General features: G+C 33.7%; 1 protein-coding gene across 2 annotated transcripts in view; it reads left to right on the top strand.

The window, feature by feature from the left end:
- DPY19L2 (dpy-19 like 2) overlaps window positions 1–26,976 on the top strand; it is a 92,384-nt gene that overhangs the window by 35,964 nt on the left and 29,444 nt on the right. Inside the window, exons 10-16 of one of the 2 annotated variants that reach the window (XM_059171547.1) lie at window positions 2,357–2,434; window positions 3,180–3,266; window positions 7,460–7,519; window positions 12,378–12,458; window positions 20,145–20,246; window positions 21,915–21,986; window positions 24,476–24,522. In XM_059171547.1, coding sequence (XP_059027530.1) covers window positions 2,357–2,434; window positions 3,180–3,266; window positions 7,460–7,519; window positions 12,378–12,458; window positions 20,145–20,246; window positions 21,915–21,986; window positions 24,476–24,522 — 527 coding nt within the window. The remainder of the gene's footprint in view (window positions 1–2,356; window positions 2,435–3,179; window positions 3,267–7,459; window positions 7,520–12,377; window positions 12,459–20,144; window positions 20,247–21,914; window positions 21,987–24,475; window positions 24,523–26,976) is intronic. The other variant, XM_059171548.1, reaches the window with a different exon arrangement.

Genomic DNA, 26,976 nt, shown 5'->3' with positions numbered 1-26,976 from the left:
ATCCGCTGACCACCTTTGCCAATAATAGATCCAGCCAAATCTTTGGGAATAGTTACTTGTGTAGTAATAATAGGTCCACCAAGATTACCATATAAGCCACGACCCCCTGCATAGGAATAATCATATCTGGAGCCACCCTGTGGTTCATAAGCCATCTGCCATTCTGATGGGCTCCATGTATCTATTAATTTTCTTAATAGTGTCTTTTACAGAACTGAGGTTTTTAATTTTAAGAATGTCCAATTTACTAATTTTTTTCATGGGTCATGCTTCTTATTTTATATCTAAAAACTCATTATCAAATAAGGTCATTCTAGGTTTTCTCCTTATGTTATCTTTTAGAACTTTTATAGTTTGTGTTTTAAATTTAGGTCTAAGATCCATTTTGAGTTAATTTTTTTTGGAAAGGTGTAAGGTCTAGGTCTAGGTTCATCTTTTGTGGATGGATGTCCAAGTCCTCCAGCCCATTTCTTGGAAAGACTATCATTTCTCCATTTAATTACCTTTGCTCCTTTGTCAAAAATTTAGTTGCTTGTAATTGTGTGGATCTGTTTCTGAGCTTTCTGTTTTAGTGCATTATTTAATTTGTCTGTTATTTTTCCAATACTGTGTTGTCTTGATTACTGCAGTTTTGGGGAAGTCTTAAAGTCAGCTGGTATCCAGCTTTTTTTAGAGTTTTCTTTTTGTCTTTGGTTTTGAGCAGTTTTTACCATGATATGCCTAAGTGTGGGCAAGTTTTTGTTTGTTTTTTAAAATTTATCCCTTGTTGGGGATTTGTAATATTTCATGAGTTAGTGTTTGATTTCTTCTACAAATGTTGGGAACTTCTCAGATATAATCTCTTTAAATATACCTTTTATTTCATTCCTTCATCCCTTCCTGAGATATACAGTAAAATATATTAGATATTTACACTATATGCTCTGTATCTCTTATGTTCTTTCACATATTTTTCATTTCTATCATTTTATACTTTTTTCTAAATGTTTTCTTCTACCTTCCAGTTTATCACTTCTTTGTTTGATTCTGTTTAATTTGTTTTTAAATCCATCTCTGACTTCTTAATAGTGATTATTGTAGTATTTAGTTACACATTTCACTTTCTATTATGGCTTCCAATATTCTCCAATATTCCAATATTTTCAGTATTATCTGTTATTTCTTTGCACATATAAGAGGGATAGTCTATGTCTGATGATGCCAAACATGTTTCTGAGTAGTTTCCAAGAAAAGAGCTGTTTTTGCATTTTTTTTCAATTTATTTATTTTCAGAAAAGCAGTATTCATTATTTTTTCACCACACCCAGTGCTCCATGCAATCCGTGCCCTCTACAATACCCACCACCTGGTACCCCAACCTCCCACACCCCCGCCACTTCAAACCCCTCAGATTGTTTTTCAGAGTCCATAGTCTCTCATGATTCACCTCCCCTTCCAATTTACCCCAACTCCCTTCTCCTCTCTAACACCCCTTGTCCTCCATGATAATTGTTATGCTCCACAAATAAGTGAAACCGTATGATAATGTTTTTGCGTTTTTAAAGTATTGTTTAAAAAAATAGAAGAAGAATATATATAACAGAGACTGGAAGTTGCCCACAGAGTATAACACATTTACTATCTGACTTTTTACATAAAATATCTACGGACCCATGAAGTAGATACTTTATGGATCTGTTTCTATTGTCATAGTGATGATGTCTTATCTCCTCTGTCTGGTTAGTTTTGATGTGGTATTGGATATTGTACATGAACAATTACAGAGTTAATTTGGGACTGTGTTGATATTAACTTCTTCCAGAGAAGATTGAAAGTTGCTTCTGGTAGGCAAATAAAGGCACTAGCAATCTTGAACCATCACATGCAGGGAGAGAATGAGCTAATTCGAAGGTGGGCTTTAGTCTATCTGAAGGCTGCTTAATTTTACTTTCTCCCTGGCTCATACAACAGCCCAAACCAAAGCTTGGGACTTAGCTGAGATCACATTCTTGGTGTGTCCTGAGTACTGAGTCCATTGAAATCTCTCAACTGCCTCTGTTAGACTCTGCTTCTGTGGGAATTGGCAGATGCTTCTGGGATAAAAGCAACTTAAAATATCATGCTCATCACTATATATTTTCATCTCTTCTCTGGTTTTAACTTCCTAATTCTTTTTGCTTTGTTAGTAATCTGTGGATTTCATACAGGTTTTGAAATATTTTTTCCCTAGTTTTCTAGTTCTTAATGATAAGGTTGGTTCAAATTATTTTGACTGTCATTATTGGAAATAAATGCAACTCTTATATTTACTTATTAACAGTGAAGTGTTTGTTTTTTACTTTTTTTCATGTTTGCTTTTTTAATATTTTTATTTCAGATAGCTTCATTATTTCCTATGTATGTTGTGGGGTACATTGAGCCAAACAAATTTCAGAAGATCATTTATATGAACATGGTAACATTTTTAATATTCAAATGTCAAATATTAAAATAAGATTTCAGGATTTATAAAACATTACTGACTATTTTATGGGGTACCTCTTTGCAAGTAGTATTTAATTAATATATATGGTATTGATATTATCCAGGATAGATTACATTATTATATATCTATACCTATAATATTCAGATCTATAACATTCAGATGTTTTATGTCCTGGTGAAACTTTTTAAAATGTTAATGTTTTATTTATTATTGTCACTACTTTTGAAATTGCTTTTTCTCCCAAGACCTGAGACTTTTGGCACTTTGCATTCATATCACACTGTAAATTTTGTTTTTGCATTTTTTAAAATCTCAGTTTCTAAACACATACATATATTTTAGATAAGAAAATAAAACAAAGCTTTGTTAGTGATGGAAATCCTCAAGTAGTCCCAACAAAAATAATATCAGAAAATTAATACTTATGACTAAGTCTTTCTTATTATATCACTCCATTATTAAATCAATAGAAGCTTTAGTGCTATTTTTCTGTTTTCTTTATATCAAATATCAGAGAAATAAGATTAAATTCTGTATATAATTTATGGTATTGAAAAACTTAGAACTTATCCATGTATTGAACTTCTATTATCATTTGTTAATATTATTTATGCATATGAAGTTTGTATTAGAAATGACTATGCCTGTAGACAAAGTATGCATTATGCTATATATCTAATAACAATAAAACATATTTCCTTTCTTCAATTGGCAGGTTTCAGTTCTCCTTTGTTTTGTATTGATGTTTGGAAATCCAATGTATTTATCTTCTTATTATTCTTCATCTTTGTTAATGACATTGGTAAGTGTTTGCTAAGCTCATGAAGATTTTCTTTTAACTGACATATAGTAGGTTTACTCATGTAACAGAAGTTTAGGAGAATAAATAGTACCCTTCCCTGATTATTATTTACTCACATGAAAAACTTTTTCCCAAATAATGCTTTTTCTCTCTCTCATTATTGATAAATGAATACAATATTAAGTTTATCTCTTTAAAGTAATGTCCAGGTAACTATTTTTAAAAAATCTTAAGGTAAAAAGACTTACTTTAAAACTATGCCATAATTTATAATAAAAATTAGTTATTTCCTTCTACATCACTTCAGTACATGATATAGTTACTGCAATGACGTTTACCATTTCCCAAAACATTTTTGGAACTCCTCTGAAATGCTTTCACAGACTATGGCACATCCTTTTGAATATCTTCATTGGCGGCAAATCTTCATCTTTCAAGGGTGGATTTAATTTTGGAAATGACCAAAACTTTGTGAACAAGGTAGGTGATTAGATCTTGGGTAATCTAGATCTTGATCAGAATATGGTGTGACAGTAATTAGACTGATTTTCTTGACCATAACTAAATTATCTCTGAAGGCAGTTTGGAAAAAGGAGTTTCAAACTGTTTTGAGCAATGGCAACGTGATTAGAATAGTATATATATAGTCTAACAATATTTTATATAGAGTCTATAAAGTAACTCATGTGGCTTACTTCCATGGGATAATGCTCATTTGAATATGTATTTGGAATGGTGATTCAGTAAAATTGTTTCATTACTTTATAGTCACACTTCTAATATTCATGAAACAGAACATGGAGTATTTTCCTCCACTAGGATGTTTCTGACATATGCTCTTTCTACAATGATCAGAAATTATATGAATCACAGTAATACCAAATTATGGCACTTTTTCATGTATGGTGCATTGACTGACTCTTGAGATTGTCCCTATATTTTAACATTTTGCTCCCCAAGCCTTTTTTTTCTTTGGCCTCATACCAAGTAATCTCTCCTTTTTCTTTTTCCTCAAAAACATTTTCAAAATTTTATCAAGCTTTGTTATCCTTAAAAAGTAGAGAACTTGGAATCATCTACCTCTTTTTATGAAAACACTTTATTTTGAAATGTAGAACACATCTGGGAAACTACATGAAACAAAAGATTTGTATACTTAGTACTATTACTAATAACTACTGATAAATCAACTGTTATTTGACAAACGTGCCATCAAGCTATATGAAATAAGAAAGAAAGACAAATACTATCCTTCCATTTGTGTCTTTAGTTTCTTTCAGCAATGTTTTGTAGTTCAGTGTTTTAAGTCTTTCACACCTTTAGCTAAGTTTATTCTTAATATTTTATTCTTTTTCAAGCTATTGTAAGTGAGAGTGTTTTCTTAATTTCCTTTTCAGAGTGTTGCTAGTGGGTAGAAATGCAACATATTTTTGTATGTTGATTTTGTATCCTGCTACTTTTTAAAAGTTAATTCTAACAGTGTGTGTATATGATATTTAGTGTTTTCGTCATAGAAGATCACGTCATCTGCAGAGAGAGATAATTTTACATCTTCCTTTATAATTTTTATACCTTTTATTCCTTTTTCTTGCTTTATTGCTGTAGCTAGGACTTCCAGTACTATATTGAATAAAAATCATTAAAGTTGGCATCCTTGCCTTTTTCCTCATCTTAGAGTAAAAGCTTACAGTTTTTCACCATTTAGTATGATGTTAGCCGTGGGATTTTCAAATATGACTCTTGTTATGTTAAGGTAATTTCCCTCTATTCCTAGTTGTTGAGAGTTTTTATCATGATAGGATGTTGAATTTTATCAAACGTTTTCCTGCATCTATTGAGATGATCTTGTGATTTTAATCCCTCATTCTGGTATTGTAGGATGTTAGGTTAATTGATTTGCATATGTTGAACCATCCTACTTGCAAGATGAATCTCACTTAATCATGGTGTATGATCCTTTTAATGTGTGCTGTTAAATCTGATTTGCTTGTATTTTGTTAAGAATTTTTACATTTATGTTCACCAGGGATATTAGTCTGTAGGTTAATTTTCTTGTAGTGTCCTTGTCTGGCTTTGGTATCAGGGTCATGCTGGTCTCACGAAACATGTTTGGAAATGTTCTCTCCTACTAAGTTTTTTGGAACAGTTCAAGAAGGGTTGGCACTATCTTTTCCGTAAATGTCTGGTAGAGTTCACAAGCAAAGCCATCTGGTCTTCGTCTTCTCTTTGTTGGGAGTTTTTTGTTTTGTTTTTGTTTTTATTCAATCACCTTACTAGTTATAGGTGCTCAGAGTTTCTGTTTCTTTATGATTCTGTCTTGGTAAATTGTATACTTCTAGGAATGTATCTCTTCTATGTAATCTGATTTGTTAGCATCTAGTAGTCTTTTATAATCTATTTTGTTTGGGTTTAGGTGTTTCAGATGGGAGAGTATGTGTAATTCTTGTTATATCAATTTTATCAGAAGCAGAAATTCCATCTTGGTTGATTTTAATAATTTATTTTTGGGGTAAAATATTATATTCATAAGAATAAGAATTATACAAAAAGCTATATTCAGAAAATGTCACTCCCTCTTATTTCTTCTTACCCCATTCTCTCCACCTCTCTTTTCACCTTGGTTGTACCTTTCTTGTAAGATCTAATTGGTGTTCTGGTTTGCCCATTTAGTTATTATTTTTTCTTTTTTTTTAAATATGTAAAATATTACATATTTTTAAAAGTATGTCACCTCTTATTTACATGAAAAGTAGCATACTATATTCTGCACTTTGGTTTATTGGCCTGTTGTGGATATCATGTAACAATCTATCCTGGATATCATTCTATATAATTTCAAGAGCTCTTCTTCATTCCTTTTATAGTTTCATAGTACTGTATTATGGATGTTCCATAGATAATTCAACTATTGTTCGATGTTTGGGCATGTAGGTTGTGCCTACATTTTGTATTTACAGTGTTAAAGTGTATAATCTGGTACATTTATATTTTCCTGTTGTTGGAACTTCAGGAATCCTGGCTCACCCTGAACTAACTAGATGATGCAAAATTCCAGTCAAAATCTATGTAATACACAGGCCTAGGATTTCAGTTTCTTATAGGACTTTTTTTTTTTTCCTTCCCAAACTTGAGAATAAACAACTACTGTATCACCTTGTAGCAATGGTAGGAGGAGTACTCCTATTAATTGAGTGTCTGTCAGTTTGGGCTGCTGTAGTAAAAATATTACAGACTGGATAACTTACACAGAAATTTATTTTTCATATTTTTCATGGAAGTCCATGATCAGGGTGCCAGTCAATTTGGTTCTTGGTGAGGGCCCTTTTCTTGATTTGCAGACAGATACCTTTACCATATCCTTACATAGTGGAGAGACATCTCTCCCATATTTCTTCTTATAATAGCACTAGTCCCCTTCATGAGGGCTCCACCCTCATGGTCTAATTACCTCCCAAAGGTTTCACCTTCCCATATGTCACATTGAGGATTAGAGTTTCAACACATATGTTTGGTGTAGAACATAAACATTTAGTTGATAGCACCTCAGATGGACTGAGGATATAGTTTTTGAGGGCCCCAGCTTATGCCTGTCTCAAGTCCACATTCTTACCTTTCATAGACCCAAGCCCTTTTCTACTTTTGGTGCAAGTCCATAGTGAAAACTTTATTCTGCTATCCTCCTTTAAGACTACCCTATATTCTCTCCTAATTGTTTCAGTTTTTTAAAGTCATCTGCTTTTCTCTGGCACCTGGAAAATTCATTTTCTTTCTTACATGTTCACCTAGACATATTTTAAGCATTTTAAAATATTTTATTTAGGAATTCAGAGAGGAAGGGTTTTTATGTTAACTTAGACCACTAATTTTGCTGCGTGACGTACATATACTCTTGCATGGACACACCTCCTACATACCATCTATACCTTGAGAAGATTGGCTTGCACAAGACATCTCAAGTAACTCAGTGAGGAACTAACTTGACCCTAAAAGCAACTTTTTGGCACACAAAGCATTTAGCTCTCACTACAAGGAAATTTTCCAGGTCCAAATTTTGAAAAATCAAGAATTAAGAAGGAAAATGGGTGGTGATAGCCAAGATGGAAGTGGGTCAACTGTATACTTTTTGAAATGTATCATTCATATAAAATGTCAATTTTATTTAATTGTTTCATTTTATATCATGTGAATTTTAGGTGATAATTCTAAAGAGAAATAAAATTCAAAGATTGGGAGTGTCTGAACTCAACTTTTGGGTAAGAGTCAATAGTTTCAACCATATCTTCAAACTCTGTATTTCTATAGACTGACTATAGACAATATACCTTAAAAATTGAATGACTTATGGTCAATACCTACTCGCATAGGGAGAGAAATAGCTCATAGCAACATCTACAAGTCATTATCAAGAAATGAGTTCATTTATTTCAGCACTATGCTCACACCTCTCTTTACTTTTTATCTTGCTATACCCTTACTGCCTTGCTTTCTAAATTTTGAGTTTCTCTCTTTAGATTTACTAATCTTCTCTTCAAAATAACTCAGTCTGTAGTCCTGATCCCACTTTCCCTTTTCTTTTTCCTCTGCATCTGTCATCTGTCTGTTCTTCTGCTTCCTACTTTAGACTATTATTTTTGTCCCTATATCATTTTCCCTACAGTCTCCCAGCCCCTTTTTATTTCAACTCAGCTACTACCTAATCTCTTTTACTTCTTCCTAAATATGCAAATGGATGGCCCATGTTACCTCTATATTTGTGTGTCTTGTTCCCAAATAAAATAAGTATATTATCAGGTAGGCATTGCAATTACTAATTCTTGTAATATTGGACAGATGAGATTCCTTTTTTTCTCTTGGTCTTTAATGTAGATGTATATATATTAAAAAATAAAACCTATATTAAAGATTTATGTGATTACATATGATATATTAATAAGGTAAAACTGGAGAAGTTATGGTAAGATCAGGTATATTCCTAATCAGAATGCAAAAGAACAAAATGGACAGTTGCCAGTTACTGCTGGAGGCTTTCTCCCATCCCTAATGATGAAAATGTAGGGATATTTGTGCGGTTGAATTATTAGATTTTTTTTACTTCAGAAAAATTAATGATTTTAAAAGATTAAACCAGGAAATCAATGGAACATTCAAATATTTAATAACTGAACTCAGAAAATAAAAATTTCCATTACAAGCTATTGAAAAATGACAAATAGAACAGTATACAAAGACATTTAGGGAATTGTGTCAAAGCTGTACTAAGAAGAAAATTTATTGTCTTAAGTATTTACAGTTTAGACTGGAAAGAGTAAAAAAAGTATGCTTTCAACTCAAGAATTTCATAGGAACAAAATTCTAAGGAGAAAAAAGATGAGATATAATTAATGTTCAGATTACCTTTATATTTTGAAGTTGACATAATTGATATTATCAGTCTTTTGCAAAAGGAAGAAACAAGGGGCGCCTAAGTGGCTCAGTGGGTTGAGCCTCTGCCTTCGGCTTGGGTCATGGTCCCAGGGTCCTGGGATCAAGCCCCGCATGGGACTCTCTGCTCAGAGGGGAGCCTGCTTCCCCCTCGCTCTCTCTGCCTGCCTCTCTGCCTACTTGTGATCCCTCTCTCTGTCAAATAAATAAATAAAGTCTTTAAAAAAAAAAAAGAAACAAATCACGTTAGTCATCTAGACAATACAAAGGATATTGTGGCTTTTTATGCCTTTTTTTTTTTTCATAAAAGACAGAACGGTAAAGCAAAGAAGTTTTGTGAACTGATACTTTTTTTGCAACCTCCTCCCCCAAATCTCTGTTAGTCCCAAATAATTCTTTCATGCCTGTGGAATAAAAATTATATTGTATATCTTACTCTGTATGGTGTTTAGAAACCAAAGATCTGAGTGCTGAGTATCCTCATTGCTACCGCTCTGTCCTTGCTGATAGACAGATAGATGCATATACACACATACATCTAAATATTCATATCATTGAAATTCCACAAGGAGAGGTAAAAGAGAGTGGGACTGAAAACATTTTGAATAAGTAAAGGCTGAAGACTTTCCAAATTTGATAAAAGACATAAATCTACAGAGTCAAAAAACTCAGTGAATCCCAAGTAGGATAAACCCAACAAAATCCACGCAAAGGCACATCATAATTAAATTTCTGAAAATTAAAGACAAATCTTAAAATTAGGCAGAGAGAAACAATGTGTTACCTATCAGGCAAAACAGATTTGTATTACGGTAACCTCATCTGAAACTATGGAGCCAGAATGAGGTGGCATAATGTTTGTCAAATGCTGAAAGAATTGTCATCTACAAATTACACATCCAGTGAAAGTGTCTATTTTAGGAGTGTAGGGGAAATAAAAGATATTCTCAGAAGAAAGAAAACTAAGAAAATTTGTTCTGTTACAGCTTTATGTATTATTTGCCCATGACCTGGCTTGTATTGAAAAAGTATATTTAAATCTTTAAGTATTAGTGTGTTTCTATTTCTCCTTGTATGTCTTTATAAAGACTGTTTTGCAATGGATAAATGTTCATACACATTTTCTTCATGAGGTGTCTTTTAATGTCAAAATATGTTTTATATCTAATGCTTGTTGGTGTGAACTTTAGTGATGACAGAATTATAAACTATGATTCCTTATTTGCTTTGGTTGCTCTTGTCTTTGTCACCTCTTTGAATCTGTTTCTGTACCTCTTTGTAAAGCACAGGGAGAGTCTTGCTTTGTGAGAATTTAAAGATTTTTATTAATGTCATAAATGTTACATATATTTTTATTGTATTTAATATTTCTCTCCATATTTCATTTCATGGTACTCTTCAATTTTTAACTTTCTTTATATATTCAGGAATATTATTTCCTCAGTTTTTGCATGCTTGAAACTAGTTTTCTATAATCTTTATACCTGAATGATAGTTGTGTTAGATATAAAGTTCCTGGTTTCCACTTTCTCGAGTGTCTTGAAAATGCTTCTACACCGTTGATGTGCTTTTATGTTTCTTTTAACATATATGATGCAAACTAAATTCTCTTGCCCTTGTAAGTTATGTGGACTTTGTAACTACAAGTGTTAAGGAATTTTTCTTCATTTTTAAATTTTACTAGGCAATACCTTGAGGTAGTTTACCATACTGATCAATTTCCTTAGTACATGGTGGGTCCTTTCCAAATGTAAATTCAGGTCTTTTATGTCTAAGAAGTTTTCTTGGATTGTAGCTTTTCTTTTTCAGGTACTCTAATTGTAAATACATTGCCTGTCCTCTGTTTCTGCCACTTTCTCTGATTCTTTTACTACCTTCTTTAATCTCATTTTTATTCCTCTGGGGTTTCTGTCCTCAGTGCTCTTTTTGAATTTTTATTTGAATCTCTTCTCCTTTATTACCTTGAGATTGTCTTCATTTTTCAATGGTTTTCTCTTCTTCTTTTTTTTTCTTTTTTAAAAGATTTTATTTATTTATTTGACAGAGATCACAAGTAGGCAGAGAGGCAGGCAGAGAGAGAGGAGGAAGCAGGCTCCCTGCTGAGCAGAGAGCACCATGCGGGGCTCGATCCCAGGACCCTGGGATCATGACCTGAGCCGAAGGCAGAGGCTTTAACCGACTGAGCCACCCAGGTGCCCCGTTTTCTCCTCTTCTTCCATTTATTTTCTATATTTAGTTAAGTATTCTCAATTTTGGTGGGGTGGTGTCCATTTCTGTCCTTAGTGTTCAAATTTTTTGTTCTTTTTTTTTTTAACCTCTCTGAATGCTTATTTGAGCTTATGAAATTCAACATTTAATTCTGCATTGTAGATTTTTTTCTGCTTTGTGAGATTTTAATTTATTGGAGCAAAGATCATAAACTGATATGCTTGACTCATTTTTTTAACTTTTTTTAAAAATTTTTAATTTATTTTCAGCATAACAGTATTCATTATTTTTTTACCACACCCAGTTTTTTTTAACTTCTTAAAGAAGCTATATTATAGCTATTATGGACCTCTTTGACCTTATTATTTTGTGGTTAGAGCAGATGTTTTCTAATCTAGGTGCAGCCTTTTTTGTTAATGTAACAAAATGTGGTTTTATCAATTAACAGTAACTTATTTCATTCATCTTTTAGTGGCAGTAGTGATTGTCTTTTGTTTGATCCCCATTTATTTTTCTGGATAATTAATTCTCCCTTCTTGCTTATTTCCTTTTCCACACACTATCCTGGGGGGTTTCTTTCTTTTCTTTACCCTTCCTCTCTTTCCAGAAGTAATGCCTTTCTGGGATCAGTAATTTTATACTGAACACTTGAAGTCCCTGCTCTATAGCCCATTCTTCAGTCTTCTCACACATAAAGTGGACTTTTCTAAAGTTATTTCAGCTCAGTTTGGGACCCCTCATTTCCTTCTTTCCTCTTCCATATGGTTTTGAGAGCCCTCATTCTCTACAAAGGCTTAGATCAGGACTTGAGTTTCAACTTTGCTATATATGGTGTTTCTTTCTATTTACAGGTAATTTGAAGTTGTACTGTTACCTGTTTTTAATATTTGTGATTGCATTGTTCTACTTGTTGGATAAGTGTGGAAGATTAGGATTTAGACCACTATAATTTTCCTCAGGTTATCTAGAAGTCCATACTTCTAGAAATAAGCTCTTTCTAATCAAGGATAACTGAAAAACAAATAAAAAATAAAGAGAACCCCATGTAAGTTTTAGTTTCTGCTTCTCTCTTTAAAATAAAAGCTTAAGTTTTCAAATTTTCCTTTCTTGAAGAGGGATATATTTCCAAAAGATTGATAGAAGAATTTTTTAATAATTTAATCCTATTTTTTGAAAAAAGAACTTTCAGCTAGGAAATAATATTTTGAAACATGCATATAGCTCTTTTTTTCACAGAAATTGAAAAGAAATAACTTTAAAAATATTCCTTTAGAATTTGTAGAACTCTAGGGTTGTTACATATTTTATAACAGTATCATCTCTTCTAGTTCTTTGCCTTTGTAAACAGAATTTTCTATCTTTCTTTAGACTTCATCATTAATATTCTTTACATGATTAAAATTTTCCTATAACATTTGTTGATATAATTAAATATTTTAACTGGGTCATTTTTAATTTTTGTATTATAATTTTATTTTCTAGCTGATTCAAGTTTGTGCTTGGTTGTGTGGAACAATTATTTTGAAATTTCTGACATCTAAAATCTTAGGTGTTTCAGATCATGTAAGTACTTTCTAGTTAAAGCATAAAAATTCCTGCAAATATGTAAATAGATGAAAACTTTGAAACCATCTATTTTTACCTATTTATTTTATAGAGATTAGGTGCCTTCCTCAAAGACCTAGGGGTATTTATTGGCTGAGTCAGTAATAAAACCATGCAGTTCAATGATAAAACTATGCAGTTCAATGATCTTTTCAACCCACTAAGAAAAAACTACCAATAAATGCTGACTTAGCTATCCAGGAAAAATATTAATAATATCTTAAGTAGTTATGTGTTTGTATTTCAGTTAAAATACAAATAAGGACATCTGGCTGGCTCACTCAGTAGAGTGTGCAACTCTTGTTGGGAAGGTGGGTTCAAGGCCCATGTTGGGTGTGTAAATTACTTTAAAATATTTTTTTAAAAATCATTTGTTTAAAATAATAAATTGTACATTTATTGGAAATGTTAACATATGAGAAGTCTGTACTCTGCTTTGAAATATAAAACTCTCACAATTGCAGTGTCATTTTATAGATGTGTAATTACAGACTGAAATTAAGATGTGACTTGATATTTTAAAAGTTTTCTTGTAATATAAAAGGAAAATGGGAAATGTTAAAAATTCTTTATTTTTTCAGCTTCTGGAAAATATATGGACCTATCCTTCATGTGTGGTGTATGTTTTAAAGCCAGTGTCTTGTTTGCCTTTGTCAAACCAAAGCCCCTACTTAGCTAATCGGTTCAGGTGAAGAGATAACAGTGCAGGAATTTACTTTTGATTCTTGACACTTACCGTTTGGATATGAGTGTACATGAGTGTATCATACAGTAACATACTCTGGAATGCACTTCATCCAGTACTATCCAGTTAGGAACCTGTGTAATGCTGAAGTTTCTTCACCTTTAACCAGAGATTATGTTACTTACTCAATGAATGGTAAAGTGCTATCACTCTCCAAGAGAACTGAGTTTATGTGCATGTTGAGGTTAAATAAAATTTCAAAATGTAGGGATTTATTTATCATTTATTGCTATCTCTGCATGATGATTCATTAGGTTTTTGTTGTTGTTGTTGTTGCTGCTGTTCTCTGGTATGTTTGACACATTTTCCTTTTTTCTTTCCCTTTCTATTCCTAACTTTTCATTCTGTAGGGGCTGTACATTTTATGATAAACTTTACTGAAGCCTCCTAAGTTATTTATTTATGTTGATTTGGTCTATGGTTTTCTTTTCTGCCTTGCTCCACATTGTCACCCAACTGATTACAAATCTTACACACACACTCACACCCCCACACACATACACACACATTCTTGGTACTCTCTCTCTCTCTTTTTTCTATAGTCTTTTTTAAAAATTAACATATGATGTATTATTAGCCCCAGGGGTATGAATCATACATACACACTTCACAGCACTCACCATAGCACATACCCTCCCCAGTGTCCATACCCAACCACCCTCTCCATACTTCCCTCCCCACCAGCAACCCTTGGCTTGTTTTGTGAGATTAAGAGTTTCTTATGGTTTGTCTCCCTCCCGATCCCATCTTGTCTCATATTTTCCCTCCCTATCTGCCAACCCCCCCACTTTGCCTCTCAAATTCCTCATATCAGGGAGATCATTTGATAATTGTCTTTCTCTGACTGACTTATTTTGCTCAGCATAATACCCTCTAGGTCCATCCGCATCCTTGCAAATGGCAAGACTTCATTTCTTTTGATGGCTGCAGAGTATTCCATTATATATATATACCACATCTTCTTTATCCATTCATCTCTTGATGGACATCTAAGTTCTTTACATAGTTTGGCTATTGTCGACATTGCTGCTATAAACATTTGGGTGCACGTGCCCCTTCGGATCACTACATTTGTATCTTCAGGGTAAATATCCAGTAGTGCGATTGCTGAGTCATAGGGTAGCTCTGTTTTCAACTTTTTGAGGAGCCTCCATGCTGTTTTCCAGAGTGGCTGTACCAGCTTGCATTCCCACCAACAGTGTAGGAGGGTTCCCCTTTCTCTGTATCCTCTCCAGCATCTGTCATTGCCTGACTTGTTAATTTTAGCCATTCTGACTGGTGTGAGGGGGTATCTCATTGTGGTTTTGATTTGTATTTCCCTGATACCAAGTGACATGGAGCACTTTTTCATGTGTCTGTTGGCCATCTGAATGTCTTCTTTGCAGAGATGTCTGTTCATGTTCTCTGCCCATTTCTGATTGGATTATTTGTTCTTTGGGTGTTGAGTTTGAAAAGCTCTTTATAGATTTTGGATACTAGCACTTTATTTGATACATCATTTGCAAATATCTTCTCCCATTCTGTCAGTTGTCTTTTGGTTTTGTTGACTGTCTCCTTTGCTGTGCAAAAGCTTTTGATCTTGATGAAGTCCCAATAGTTCATTTTTGCCCTTGCTTCCTTTGCCTTTGGCGATGTTCCTAGGAAGATGTTGTTGCAGCTGAGGTCAAAGAGGTTGCTGCCTGTGTTCTGCTCAAGGATTTTGATGGATTCCTTTCTCACATTGAGGTCCTTCATCCATTTTGAGTCTATTTTTGTGTGTGGTGTAAGGAAATGATCCAGTTTCATTTTTCTGCATGTGGCTGTCCAATTTTCCCAACACCATTTGTTGAAGAGACTATCTTTTTTCCACTGTATACTCTTTCCTGCTTTGTCAAAGATTAGTTAACCATAAAGTTGAGGGTCTGTTTCTGGGCTCTCTATTCTGTTCCATTGATCTATGTGTCTGTTTTTGTGCCAGTCCAATACTGTCTTGATGATGACAGCTTTGTAATAGAACTTAAAGTCTGAAATTATGCTGCCACCAACTTTGGCTTTCTTTTTCAACATTCCTCTGGCTATATGAGGTCTTTTCTGGTTCCATATAAATTTTAGGATTATTTGTTCCATTTCTTTGAAAAAAATGGATGGGATTTTGATAGGGATTGCATTAAATATGTAGATTGCTTTAGGTAGCATAGACATTTTCACAATATTTGTTCTTCCAATCCATGAGCATGGAACATTTTTCCATTTCTTTGTGTCTTTCTCAATTTCTTCCATGAGTACTTTATAGTTTTCTCGTATAGATTCTTTGCCTCTTTGGTTAGGTTTATTCCTAGGTATCTTATGGTTTTGTGTGCAATTGTAAGTGGGATCGACTCCTTAATTTCTCTTTCTTCTGTCTTGTTGGTGTATAGAAATGCAACTGATTTCTGTGCACTGATTTTATATTCTGACACTTTACTGAATTCCTGTATGAGTTCTAGCAGATTTGGAGTGGAGTCTTTTGGGTTTTCCACATAAAGCATCATATCATCTGCAAAGAGTCATAGTTTGACTTCTTCTTTGTCGATTTGGATGCCTTTGATTTCTTTTTGTCTGACTGCAGAGGCTAGGACTTCTAGCACTATGTTATAGCAGTGGTGATAATGGACATCCCTGCCGTGTTCCTGACCTTAGTGGAAAAGCTCTCAGTTTTTCTCCATTGAGAGTGATTTTTGCTGTCGGTTTTTCATAGATGGCTTTGATGGTATTTAGAAAGTACCCTCTGTCCCTACACTTTGAAGAGTTTTGATCAAGAAAGGATGCTGTACTTTGTCAAATGCTTTTTCAGTTTCTATTGAGAGTATCATATGGTTCTTGTCCGTTCTTTTATTAATGTATTGTATCACACTGATTGATTTGTGGATGTTGAACCAACCTTGCAGACCAGGAATAAATCCAACTTGGTTGTGGTGGATAATCCTTTTAATGTACTGTTGGATCCTATTGACTAGTATTTTGGTGAGAATTTTCACATCTTTATTCATCAAGCATATTGGTCTGTAATTCTCTTTTTTGATGGGGTCTTTGGTTTTGGGATCAAGGTAATGCGGGCCTCATAAAACGAGTTTGGAAGTTTTCCTTTCATATCTATTTTTTGGAACAGTTTCAAGAGAATAGGTACTAATTCTTCTTTAAATTTGGTAGAATTCCCTGGGAAGCCGTCTGTCCCTGGGGTCTTGTTTGTTGGGAGATTTTTGATGACCGTTTCAATCTCCTTACTGGTTATGGGTCTGTTCAGGTTTTCTATTTCTTCCTGGTTCAGTTTTGTTAGTTTATACGTCTCTAGGAATGTATCCATTTCTTCCAGATTGTCAAATTTGCTGGCATATCGTAGTTTATAATATGTTCTTATAATTGTTTTTATTTCTTTGGTGTTGGTTGTGATCTCTCCTCTTTAATTCATAATTTTATTTATTTGGGTCCTTTCTCTTTTCTTTTTAATAAATCTGGCCAGAGGCTTATTAATCTTATTAATTCTTTCAAATAACCAGCTCCTAGTTTCATTGATTTGTTCCACTGTTTGGTTTGGTTTTGTTTTTTGGTTTCCATTTCATTGATTTCTGCTCTGATCTTTATTATTTCTCTTCTCCTGCTGGATTTAGTCTTTCTTTGCTGTTCTCTCTCCAGCGTCTTTAAGTGTAGGGTTAGGTTGTGTGTTTGAGACCTTTAATATTTTCCTCTCAGGACTGCCTTTGCTGTGTCACATAGATTTTGAATAGTTGTGTTTTTATTATCATTTGCTTCCATGAATTTTTTCAATTCTTCTTTAATTTCCTGGTTGACCCATACATTCTTTAGTAGGATGCTCTTTAGCCTCCATGTATTTGGGTTCTTTCCAGATTTCCTCGTTATTGAGTTCTAGCTTCAAAGCATTGTGGTCTGACAATACGCAGGGAATGATCCCAATCTTTTGATACCAGTTGAGACCTGATTTATGATCCAGGATGTGACCTATTCTGGAGAACGTTCCATGTGCACTAGAGAAGAATGTGTATTCTGTTGCTTTGAGATGGAATTTTCTGAATATATCTGTGATGTCCATCTGGTCCAGTGTGTCATTTAAGATCTTTATTTCCTTGGGGCGCCTGGGTGGCTCAGTGGGTTAGCCCTCTGCCTTCGGCTCGTGTCGTGGTCTCAGGGTCCTGGAATTGAGTCCCGCGTCGGGCTCTCTGCTCGGTGGAGAGCCTGCTTTCCTTCCTCTCTCTCTGCCTGCCTCTCTGTCTGCTTGTGATCTATGTTTGTCAAATAAACAAACAAAATCTTAAAAAAAAAGATCTTTATTTCCTTGTTGATCTTTTGCTTGGATGATCTGTCCATTTCATTGAGGGTGGTGTTAAAGTCCCCTACTATTATTGTATTATTATCAATGTGTGTCTTTGATTTTGTTATTAATTGGTTTATATAGTTGGCTGCTCCCATGTTAGGGGCATAGATATTTTAAATTGTTAGATCTTCTTGTTGGACAGACCCTTTGAGTATGATATAATGTCCTTCCTCATCTCTTATTGTAGTCTTTGGCTTCAAATCTAATTTATCTGATAAAAGGATTGCCACCCCAGCTTTCTTTTGATGTCCATTAGCATGGTAAATTGTTTTCCACCCCCTCACTTTAAATCTGGAGGTGTCTTTGGGTCTAAAATGAGTTTCTTGTATACAGTATATTGATGGGTTTTGTTTTTTTATCCATTCTGATGCCCTATGTCTTTTGATGGGGGCAGTTAGCCTATTTACATTCAGGGTAACTATTGAAGGATATGAATTTAGTGTCATTGTATTGCCTGTAAGGTGACTGTTACTGTATATTGTCTCTGTTCCTTTCTGGTCTTCTACTTTCAGGCTCTCTTTGCTTAGAGGACCCTTTTCAATATTTCCTGTAGAGATGGTTTGGGGTTTACAAACTCTTTTAGTTTTTGTTTGTCTTGGAAGCTTTTTATCTCTCCTTCTATTTTGAATGGTAACCAAGCTGAATATAGTATTCTTGGCTGCATGTTTTTCTCATTTAGTGCTCTGTATGTATCATGCCAGTTCTTTCTGGCCTTCCAGGTCTCTGTGGATAAGTCTTCTGCCAATCTAATATTTTTAACCTTTATGTTACAGACTTCTTGTCCTGGACTGCTTTCAGGATTTTCTCTTTGTCACTAAGACAAAGATGATGGGGTATGGACCTATTTTTATTGATTTTGGGGAGAGTTCTCTGTGTGTCCTGGATTTTGATGCTTGTTCCCTTTGCCATATTAGGGAAATTCTCTACAGTAATTTGCTCCAATATACCTTCTGTCCCCCTCTCTCTTTCTTCTTCTTCTGGAATTCCAATTATTCTAATATTGTTTCATCTTATGGTATCACTTATCTCTTGAATTCTGCCCTCATGGTCCAGTAGTTGTTTGTTTCTCTTCTGCTGAGCTTCTTTATTGTCTGTCATTTGGTCTTCTATATCACTAATTCTCTCTTCTGCCTCTTATCCTAGCAGTAAGAGCCTCCATTTTTTATTGCACCTATTAATAGCTTTTTTGATTTCAGCATGGTTAGATTTTAGTTCTTTTATTTCTCCAGAAAGGGCTTTTACTTCTCCAGACAGGATTTCTCTAATATCTTCCATGCCTTTTTTGACCCCAGCTAACTTGAGAATCGTCATTCTGAACTCTAGATCTCATGCATTACCAATGTCCGTATTGATTAGGTCCCTAGCCTTCAGTACTGCCCCTTGTTAATTTTTTTTGTGGTGAGTTTTTCCACCTTGTCATTTTATCTTTCCGGAAGTGGTTGATTTTCTATTTCTAGAATTGCTGCTCTTCTTCTCTTCGATCTCCTGTTGGGTTTGTAGGTGTTTGGAATGGCTTGATAACTATCTAGCTGAACTCCTGCAAACTGATGTCATCTCAGTCTGCTATTCCTCTGCCATCTTGACTCCTCCCCGCTTGACCCACACCATTGGTACTCTTAAGTGAATTCCTGTATGTGACATTGTGAGACTTGAAATGAATGTGGTTTAGTTAAATCATTATCAATCATCAGGCCTAGTTCAAATTAGAAAAGTCTGAATTATCCTTGCTACTCATAGTTAAGGGAAGCATGAATAAATGAAAACCCAGACAATTGTTACATTTGATATAAAATAATTTTTGTTCTTACAGAATAATTTGAATTAAGGTTTACATTTCAGATATTTTCTTTCTTTCTTTTTTTTTTTTTTTTTTTTTGGCCTTGTGAGAATGCAGTAGAAAAATAATTGTCTCACTGACAGTAGGTAATAAATCATCAGTAGAAAATAGGGGTTCTACATTGAGTTTGATTGGAGATGTTTATTTCAAAGGCCTTGGAGATTAACTAACTAAATCAAAGTAGTGTTTGTAGTTGCAGTTCTTATGATGAATAGCTCTTATGTTTAATGGCTTGAGTGTATGTCTGAAAAATTCAACAAGCACCAAAAATTGTAACCAGTGTATGAGGCTTTGAGAAAATAGAAACACATATAAAATTTAATTATGATTTGTGATATGTAGTGAAAGGGTTAATGTGAGATAGTTTCCTTCTTAATAAAGCTGATTATAAAATCTCACGATTAACTGCATGGTGGTTTCTGCCTAATGAGTATTGGTCTTAACTCACTCTTTATATTATCATCTCTTTTTAATTTTTTCTGACCTCTATTCTTCTTTTCATTTCTTGTGATATTTTTCTTTGTTTTCAGTTTTCTTCATAATTCAGTGCATAGGAATGTATAGTTCACGGATTTTTTAAAAAATTTTTCTTTGAGGGGCATCTGTGGACCTTGAATTATCTCCTTTGTAGACTTTACTAATAAAACAAATTAATTATTATTGACCATAATTCCTAGGGTAATTTTAATTTATTTTACTTCATTTTCTTCTCAGATTCGCTTGAGTGACCTTATAGCAGCCAGAATCCTAAGGTATACAGATTTTGATACCTTAATTTACACTTGTGCTCCTGAATTTGACTTCATGGAAAAAGCGGTATGAATACTTTTTTGATTTTTTTCCTTTTCTACAGGTATGATAGTTTTTTGTTCTTGAATTTTCCTTTTAGTCAGAAACTCACAATTTTTATCCAGAGACATCCAACTTTATCATTTTTTTATTATAACTTTTATTAGTCATATAGTAACTTCTATCTTAAAGAGTTATTGATGATGATTAAATGAGATAATCCAGGAAGAGTGCTGAACATACTATCTGATCCACAGTTCAATTGCTTTCATTTTTTTAATACATTTTCAATATAAATAATCTATATTTATACTATATATTATATTCTATATTATATATTTCATATTCTATAATATATAAAATATATATTTATGTTATTTAATATATTTATGTTAAATATATTTGAATACTTTAATATAAATATATTTAAATATATTTAACATAAATATATTTTTCATGTATTTTTTTAAAAGATTGTTTTAAATTTATTTATTTGAGAGAAGAGAGAGAGAGCCAGAGCTTGAGCAGGGGCCAGGTCAGAGGTAGAGGAAGAACCAGACTTCCAGTGAGCACAGAGCCCATTATAGGCTTGATCCCAGGACCCTGGAATCATGACTAGAGCTGAAGGCAAATGTTTAACTAACTGAACCACCCAGGTGCCCCATACCGTTCAATTACTTTTAATAATCTAGGTCACCTGCTCAAATCCAAATTCTCTTTTGATTTTTAGAAACTTTAGTTTTATTTCACTTAACACTCCAAATATTATAAAAAATTTTTAACAAGATGCTGCCATGAAAGGTATACTACTAATCATACATTATTCTCTTTATTATCCAACCAGTCATACATTCACTCAAAAACTATTATGAGTACTATTTATTTATCTGTGAGGCAGTTTGCTGTAGGACTGACTACAATGAGGAAAATGTCTTGGTGCCTGCCTTCAAGAAGTACTTAATTCAGTGGCATGGTAAATCACTCAGACCACAATAATGGGTCATGAGAATTATTTAGCTGGTGATGTTATTTTATTGCTTCTCATATTTACAGTTATTACATAGACTGGCTTTCTTCCTTGTTTGTTCTAGTTTCACCAATGAAAATAATGGAACTTTGCAGCTCAGGAAATGATAATGTAGGGTCTGGGGATTAGTAAACATAAAATTTAAGAATTAATTTTATGTAAATAAAAGAAAGATAAAACCAAAAGAAAGGAAAAAGTAATAGACATAGCTTATTTTTGGCTTAATGTTTTTTACTGTTAAACTCTTTGGTACATTTGTATAATTTTTTATAATTTTCATTCTTCTTGTAGAAGATGAAGGTTGATAGATATATATATATAACGTTAATGATAAAAACATTTTTACCTTTAAGGAATTTCACTGTGAGGGGCACCTGGGTGGCTCAGTGGTTAAGCAGCTGCCTTCGGCTCAGGTCATGATCCCAGGGTCCTGGGATCAAGTCCCCCATCACATTGGGCTCCCTGTTCAGCGGGAAGTCTGCTTCTCCCTCACTCATTCCCCCAACTTGGATTCCCCCTCATGCCGCGTCTCTCTCTGTCAAATGAATAAATATTAAAAAAAAAGAAAAAAGAAAAAAATTTCATTGTGATACTCAATTTGACAGATTTTTATTCATTTACTGTAAAATTTAATAAATGACTAGTTTGAATAATTTGCTTTATTTCAGACTCCCTTGAGATATACAAAGACATTATTGCTTCCAGTTGTTATGACGATTACTTATTTTATCTTTAAAAAGGTATTCCTAAAAAATTTTTTCATTTGCTTTTGGGTTCAAGATAAGGACTATAGTGGATTAATGTTAATAACTGGGAATTCCATTTTATTTTTAGAAGGAATCCATACCCCCCTTAAAAAATTTCTTACTCCGCTCTCTCTTTATTTAGTATTATATGGTTTTTAAAAAACTATTATATGAGTTTTTTAGAAAGCCTCATCAGAAAGGATATTCTTATTCTTTAAAAAGAAATCAGTTACCCACTATGTACCATGAACTACATTCATAGTGTTAGTCCACTGGGACAAATAAAACAGGTCTTCTCCTGTCTTGGAACTTACAGTCTTGGTGGGCTTTAAGCAAATAATCGCACAGTTTGAAAAATTAAAATTGTCAAAGGAGCTGTGAAAGGAAAACAACAGTTCAGTATCTTCTGAATATAAAGCACATTCAAGCAAGTCTTGATCCATTTTAAGACACGCACAGGAGAATTTTGTATAGAAATTCTTTAAAACTTTGTGTATTCTATGTGTTTTCCCAGCAAAAGAAATATTACTATGATAAAAGAAATAATGTTCTAAAATACCTCTGGCAGATTTTCTTGGTCTGGGAGTGGTATATCTAAAATTCTAACTAAAGACACTGGGTTTTAGTTTTTAGCATTTTTGAACCATCTTTATATTGTTTAGAGGTTGTCTTAAGTCACTATTTATTTTATACCTTCAAGTAGATAGCAATAACATTTCTCTACTACTATACCGCCTGTGGTCCTGTTAAAACTGGTTTTCTTTATTTAAAGTCAAATTGCTTTTCCTCTCTCTATAGTTCCAGCTCCCACATTTCTCATTCCTGTGTTTTCACATAAAATGTGAACAATTTGAGTGAGAAAGGCATCTGCTCTACATCTCTGTGGTTTCTCCCTTGACCCAGTTCCCCAGAGACCACTTGGAAAGAGGATAGGGGCAGTGAGAAGAAATGGGTAACTACACACTGTGTCCCTTTGGCTCCACCTAACTCTCCACTAGCCTATTTCTGTTCCATCATGACAAATGGTGCTATTCTTTGAAGGCTCCACTTAGAGGAGCTAATGCAGGAATTAACTGCTCAGTGGGGATATCGCTAACATGGGAGAAGATGACAGCTAGATCCACTATTACTATCTTTATAAAATTAAGATCCACGACTCATAAACATAGTACCAGCTCCCAAACACACCACAGCTCAAACCATGCATATGCATTAAAAGGCATTTCTGTGCCTTTGCTGCATGTGCACACACACGTGTGTGCAGACATGTCCCCATCCCTTTACCCATTAAAGTGTAACACTTTTCTGTCTCCATATAAACCCTTCCTTTTTATTTGTCCCATTGTGGCTAATTTTTTTTTTTTTTTCCTCAAGAATACTTCTGATGTTCATTTACTTTTTCACTTGTATGAAATAGCTTCTGGGAAGAAAGAAGGAAAGCAACTATCATATGATTTTTCTGTGAAACTACTGAATTTTAAACTCCTATGAGTGCATATGTTCTATTAACTAAACCCCTAAATAGGCTTTTTGCTTGCCTAAGTGATCAGAATCTCACTCGTGTCACTTGAAACATTCATCCACATATTATGCACAGTGTAAAACTTGAAGTTCCCCATAAATTTTTTTTTTTTTTTTTTTTTTTTTACTATACCTTTAAGTTGCTTAGGATGCAGCTAAAAACTCTTTGGCCCAGTCAAGCCCCCACGTTCACCTTCACTGCTCCCTTCCTCCCTCACCATCAAGTGGTACATTGTGGTAAGCGCACTTTGGCCTTCTGTTGTGGTTATTTCCGCAGGAGCTAGATCAGGGAAGAAGATACGCCACAGCTAATTTGATAAGAATCAGAAGTTTACTGAAGCAGAATATAAACTGCATGGGTGGGAGGAGGTAGGGGGGGCAAGGGAGGGTTGGGGGAAGGAGAGAGAGAGTCCTGCTTTGCTTGGAAGATTAAGATAAAATAGTCTCAGAGTACAGCTGCTGCCTCGGTGGAAACCAGTTCCCCACTTGCAGCCCACTTCCCTCCCAGGAAAATATAAACTCTAATAAGGAGCTGTCCACGTGTACGAGCTTAGAATTTTAGAGTTGAAATGGACCTTAAAGATTTACCCCAATGCCATTTTCTCTCTTTCTTTCTTTCTCTTTCTTTCTTTCTTTCTTTCTTTCTTTCTTTCTTTCTTTCTTTCTTTCTTTCTTTCTTTCTTTCTTTCTTCTCTTTCTCTTTCTCTCTCTCTTTCTCTTTCTCTTTCTCTTTCTTTCTTTTTCTTTCTTTCTTTCTCTTTCCTTCTTTCTTTCTTTTTTATAAAAGAATTTAGAACTTCATGAAAATATTTGCCTGAGGCAGAGGTGGGATTAAAGTGCTCCTGATGACTCACTTTAACAATAAAGACACTTCTTTCTAGTGAGGGTATTTATGTTTATAAATCAGAGCATTTTAAATGTCACATAATTCCTTAGAAAACCTTAATTTATTCTATTCACAGGCTTATCGTGATGTTTTATGTGTCTTATCTGCAAATACTTATCTAAGGTAATTATATCATAATTGTTTTTAAATCATACTGTATTCAGTTATTAAATAACTACTCTAATATCAAATGAATGTATATTAAACCAGCAGTTTGATTAAGAAAGGAGACATGAACCAATCTTAGATGTTCTCTTTAAAAAATATATATTATTTTTAGACATCTCTTTTATGTGTTTGGACTTATTTTGGAGATATTTCTATTTTAATTAATTCAAAGTTTTAATCAATTTAGTTTAATTTTAATATATGACTAGAATTTAAAGTCCATAAACAGAAGTAAGCTAAAGTTTTGTTTTAGCAATTCTTGTTTTTTTAACTTTCAGAGAAAACATAATTATTTGTTTCTCTGTGTATTCATGAAGTAGTTTTTCTGCATTTATTGTTAAAACCATTTGCTGTATCACATTTTTTTTTTTTTTTGGTGGTTTAAGTGAAGTCACTAACTTCACTGGCATAAATATTTGTGAGAAAAATATAACTCAAATCACACATTGCTACAGGACATGTGAGATTGTGGAGAAAACCTCCTTACGAGGAAAATCTTAAATTACATTTTATACTTGCAGATATATGATTAAATTTGATGTATTAATGAAATTTATTTTTTAGGACAGTTTCAGATTTACGGAATAGTTGTGAAGATAGTACAGAGAGATTCCATCAGTCCTGTACCCCATGCTTATATTTTCAGTAAACAGTTTTGTATGGTTATCGGAAGGGCTTAATAGAACTTTATGGTTGAAATAGTTCAATCTTATTTGTCAAAATCCAAATCAAAGGGCTTAATAGACCTACTCTCCTTTCTCTGGTCTGAGGGACCTCAGAGCAATATGCCGTAACATTGTAAAAAGAGTGTTTTTAGAGCTCTGAGAACTATTCACATAAGGAATGCATGATGGCATCTGGGATATTAATTGAATTGAAGATTGAGAGTTACATGACAGCTGTCTTCAAGTACTTGAGAAGGTGCAGTGTAGAAGAGGACAGACTCAAGGGGACCAAAGGGAGAAGATATCTAGCTCAGAATAAGGAGGTGATTACATTCCTGGAAGTGACAGGCTTGTGTGTGTGGTGGGGGAGGGATGTAGAGGAGTTTTTAAATTACAAAATAATACATGCATTCAGTAAGGCATACAGATGAAATATTTCAAGAAAAGAGGGAGTGTTTCTTTCCGTGGATCTACTCCTCACTGGTGCTGATTGCAAATGGTTTTGTATGTATCATTCTAGAAAACATTTCCAAAAACAGTGTTTTTATAAAAAAATAGAATCAGTATTATTATGTAACTTTTATTTTTACTTAATAGTGTATCTTGGTGTCTGCCTATATCTTCTTCATACTTTTTAGTGGTCTCCACATTTTATTGTTTGTCATCATGAATAATTACCAAGTACTTAACTACTCCCACATCAGTGGGCGTTAAGATTCTATTTATCTTGGGGCGCCTGGGTGGCTCAGTGGGTTAAGCCTCTGCTTTCGACTTGGGTCATGATCTCAGGGTCCTGAGATTGAGCCCCACATCGGGCTCTTTGCTCAGCAGGGAGCCTGCTTCCCCCTTTCTCTCTGCCTGCCTCTCTGCCTGCTTATGGTCTCTCTCTCTCTCTCTCTCTGACAAATCTTTAAAAAAAAAAGATTCTATTTATCTTTTTGTCATAACAACCAGTGCTAAGAGTAAGAACATATTTGTATGTATTCTTTGCATACGTATTTTAGTATTTAGGATATTGAAATAGGACTGCTAGATCATAATGTATGAATATTTTTAATTCGATAAATACTGAAAACTAATGCTGAAAGTGTCCATTTCCTTGCATCTCCATAAACATCAGTATTATCAAACATTTAACTTTTTTTTCTGACAGATTAAAAAAAAAGGAACTCATTTTACCAGTCTTCCCTAGTAAAGTTTCACATCTTTCAAATGTGCGTGGCATATTTACGTTTCTTGACCACTTGAAAATTGATGTATAGGATATTTTATATTATAGACAGTAACCTTTTGCCTATTACATGTATATAATATTTCTTCTAGGATATTAGTTTATAATTTATTAATGGTTTTTGCCTAATAGAAGTTTAAAATTTCTTTACAGTCACTCCTATACATTTTCTGGGCTAATTTATTGCTTAGAAACACCCATATCAAAATCATTAAATTATTTCCAAATATTTTCTTTCATAATTTTTTTTGCCAAATACATATGCATATATTTAAAGCATACAACACAATGATTATATGTACATTATGAAATGATTACCACAATTAAGTTAATAACACATCTAACACATCCATCACCTCACAGTTACCTTTCTGTGTGTGAGAACGCTTAAGATCCACACTCTTAGCAAACTTTATATAATATGGTATTATTAACTGCAGTCACTATGCTGTACATCAGTTTCTCAGAACTTCTTCATCTTACAACTAAAAGTTTGTACTGTTTGATGAACAT

The sequence above is a fragment of the Mustela lutreola genome, chromosome 4 (genome assembly GCF_030435805.1).
Source record: "Mustela lutreola isolate mMusLut2 chromosome 4, mMusLut2.pri, whole genome shotgun sequence".
Lineage (NCBI taxonomy): Eukaryota > Metazoa > Chordata > Mammalia > Carnivora > Mustelidae > Mustela > Mustela lutreola.
The sequence above is the reverse complement of the archived record's forward strand: the minus strand, read 5'-3'. Positions and strand labels throughout refer to the sequence as shown.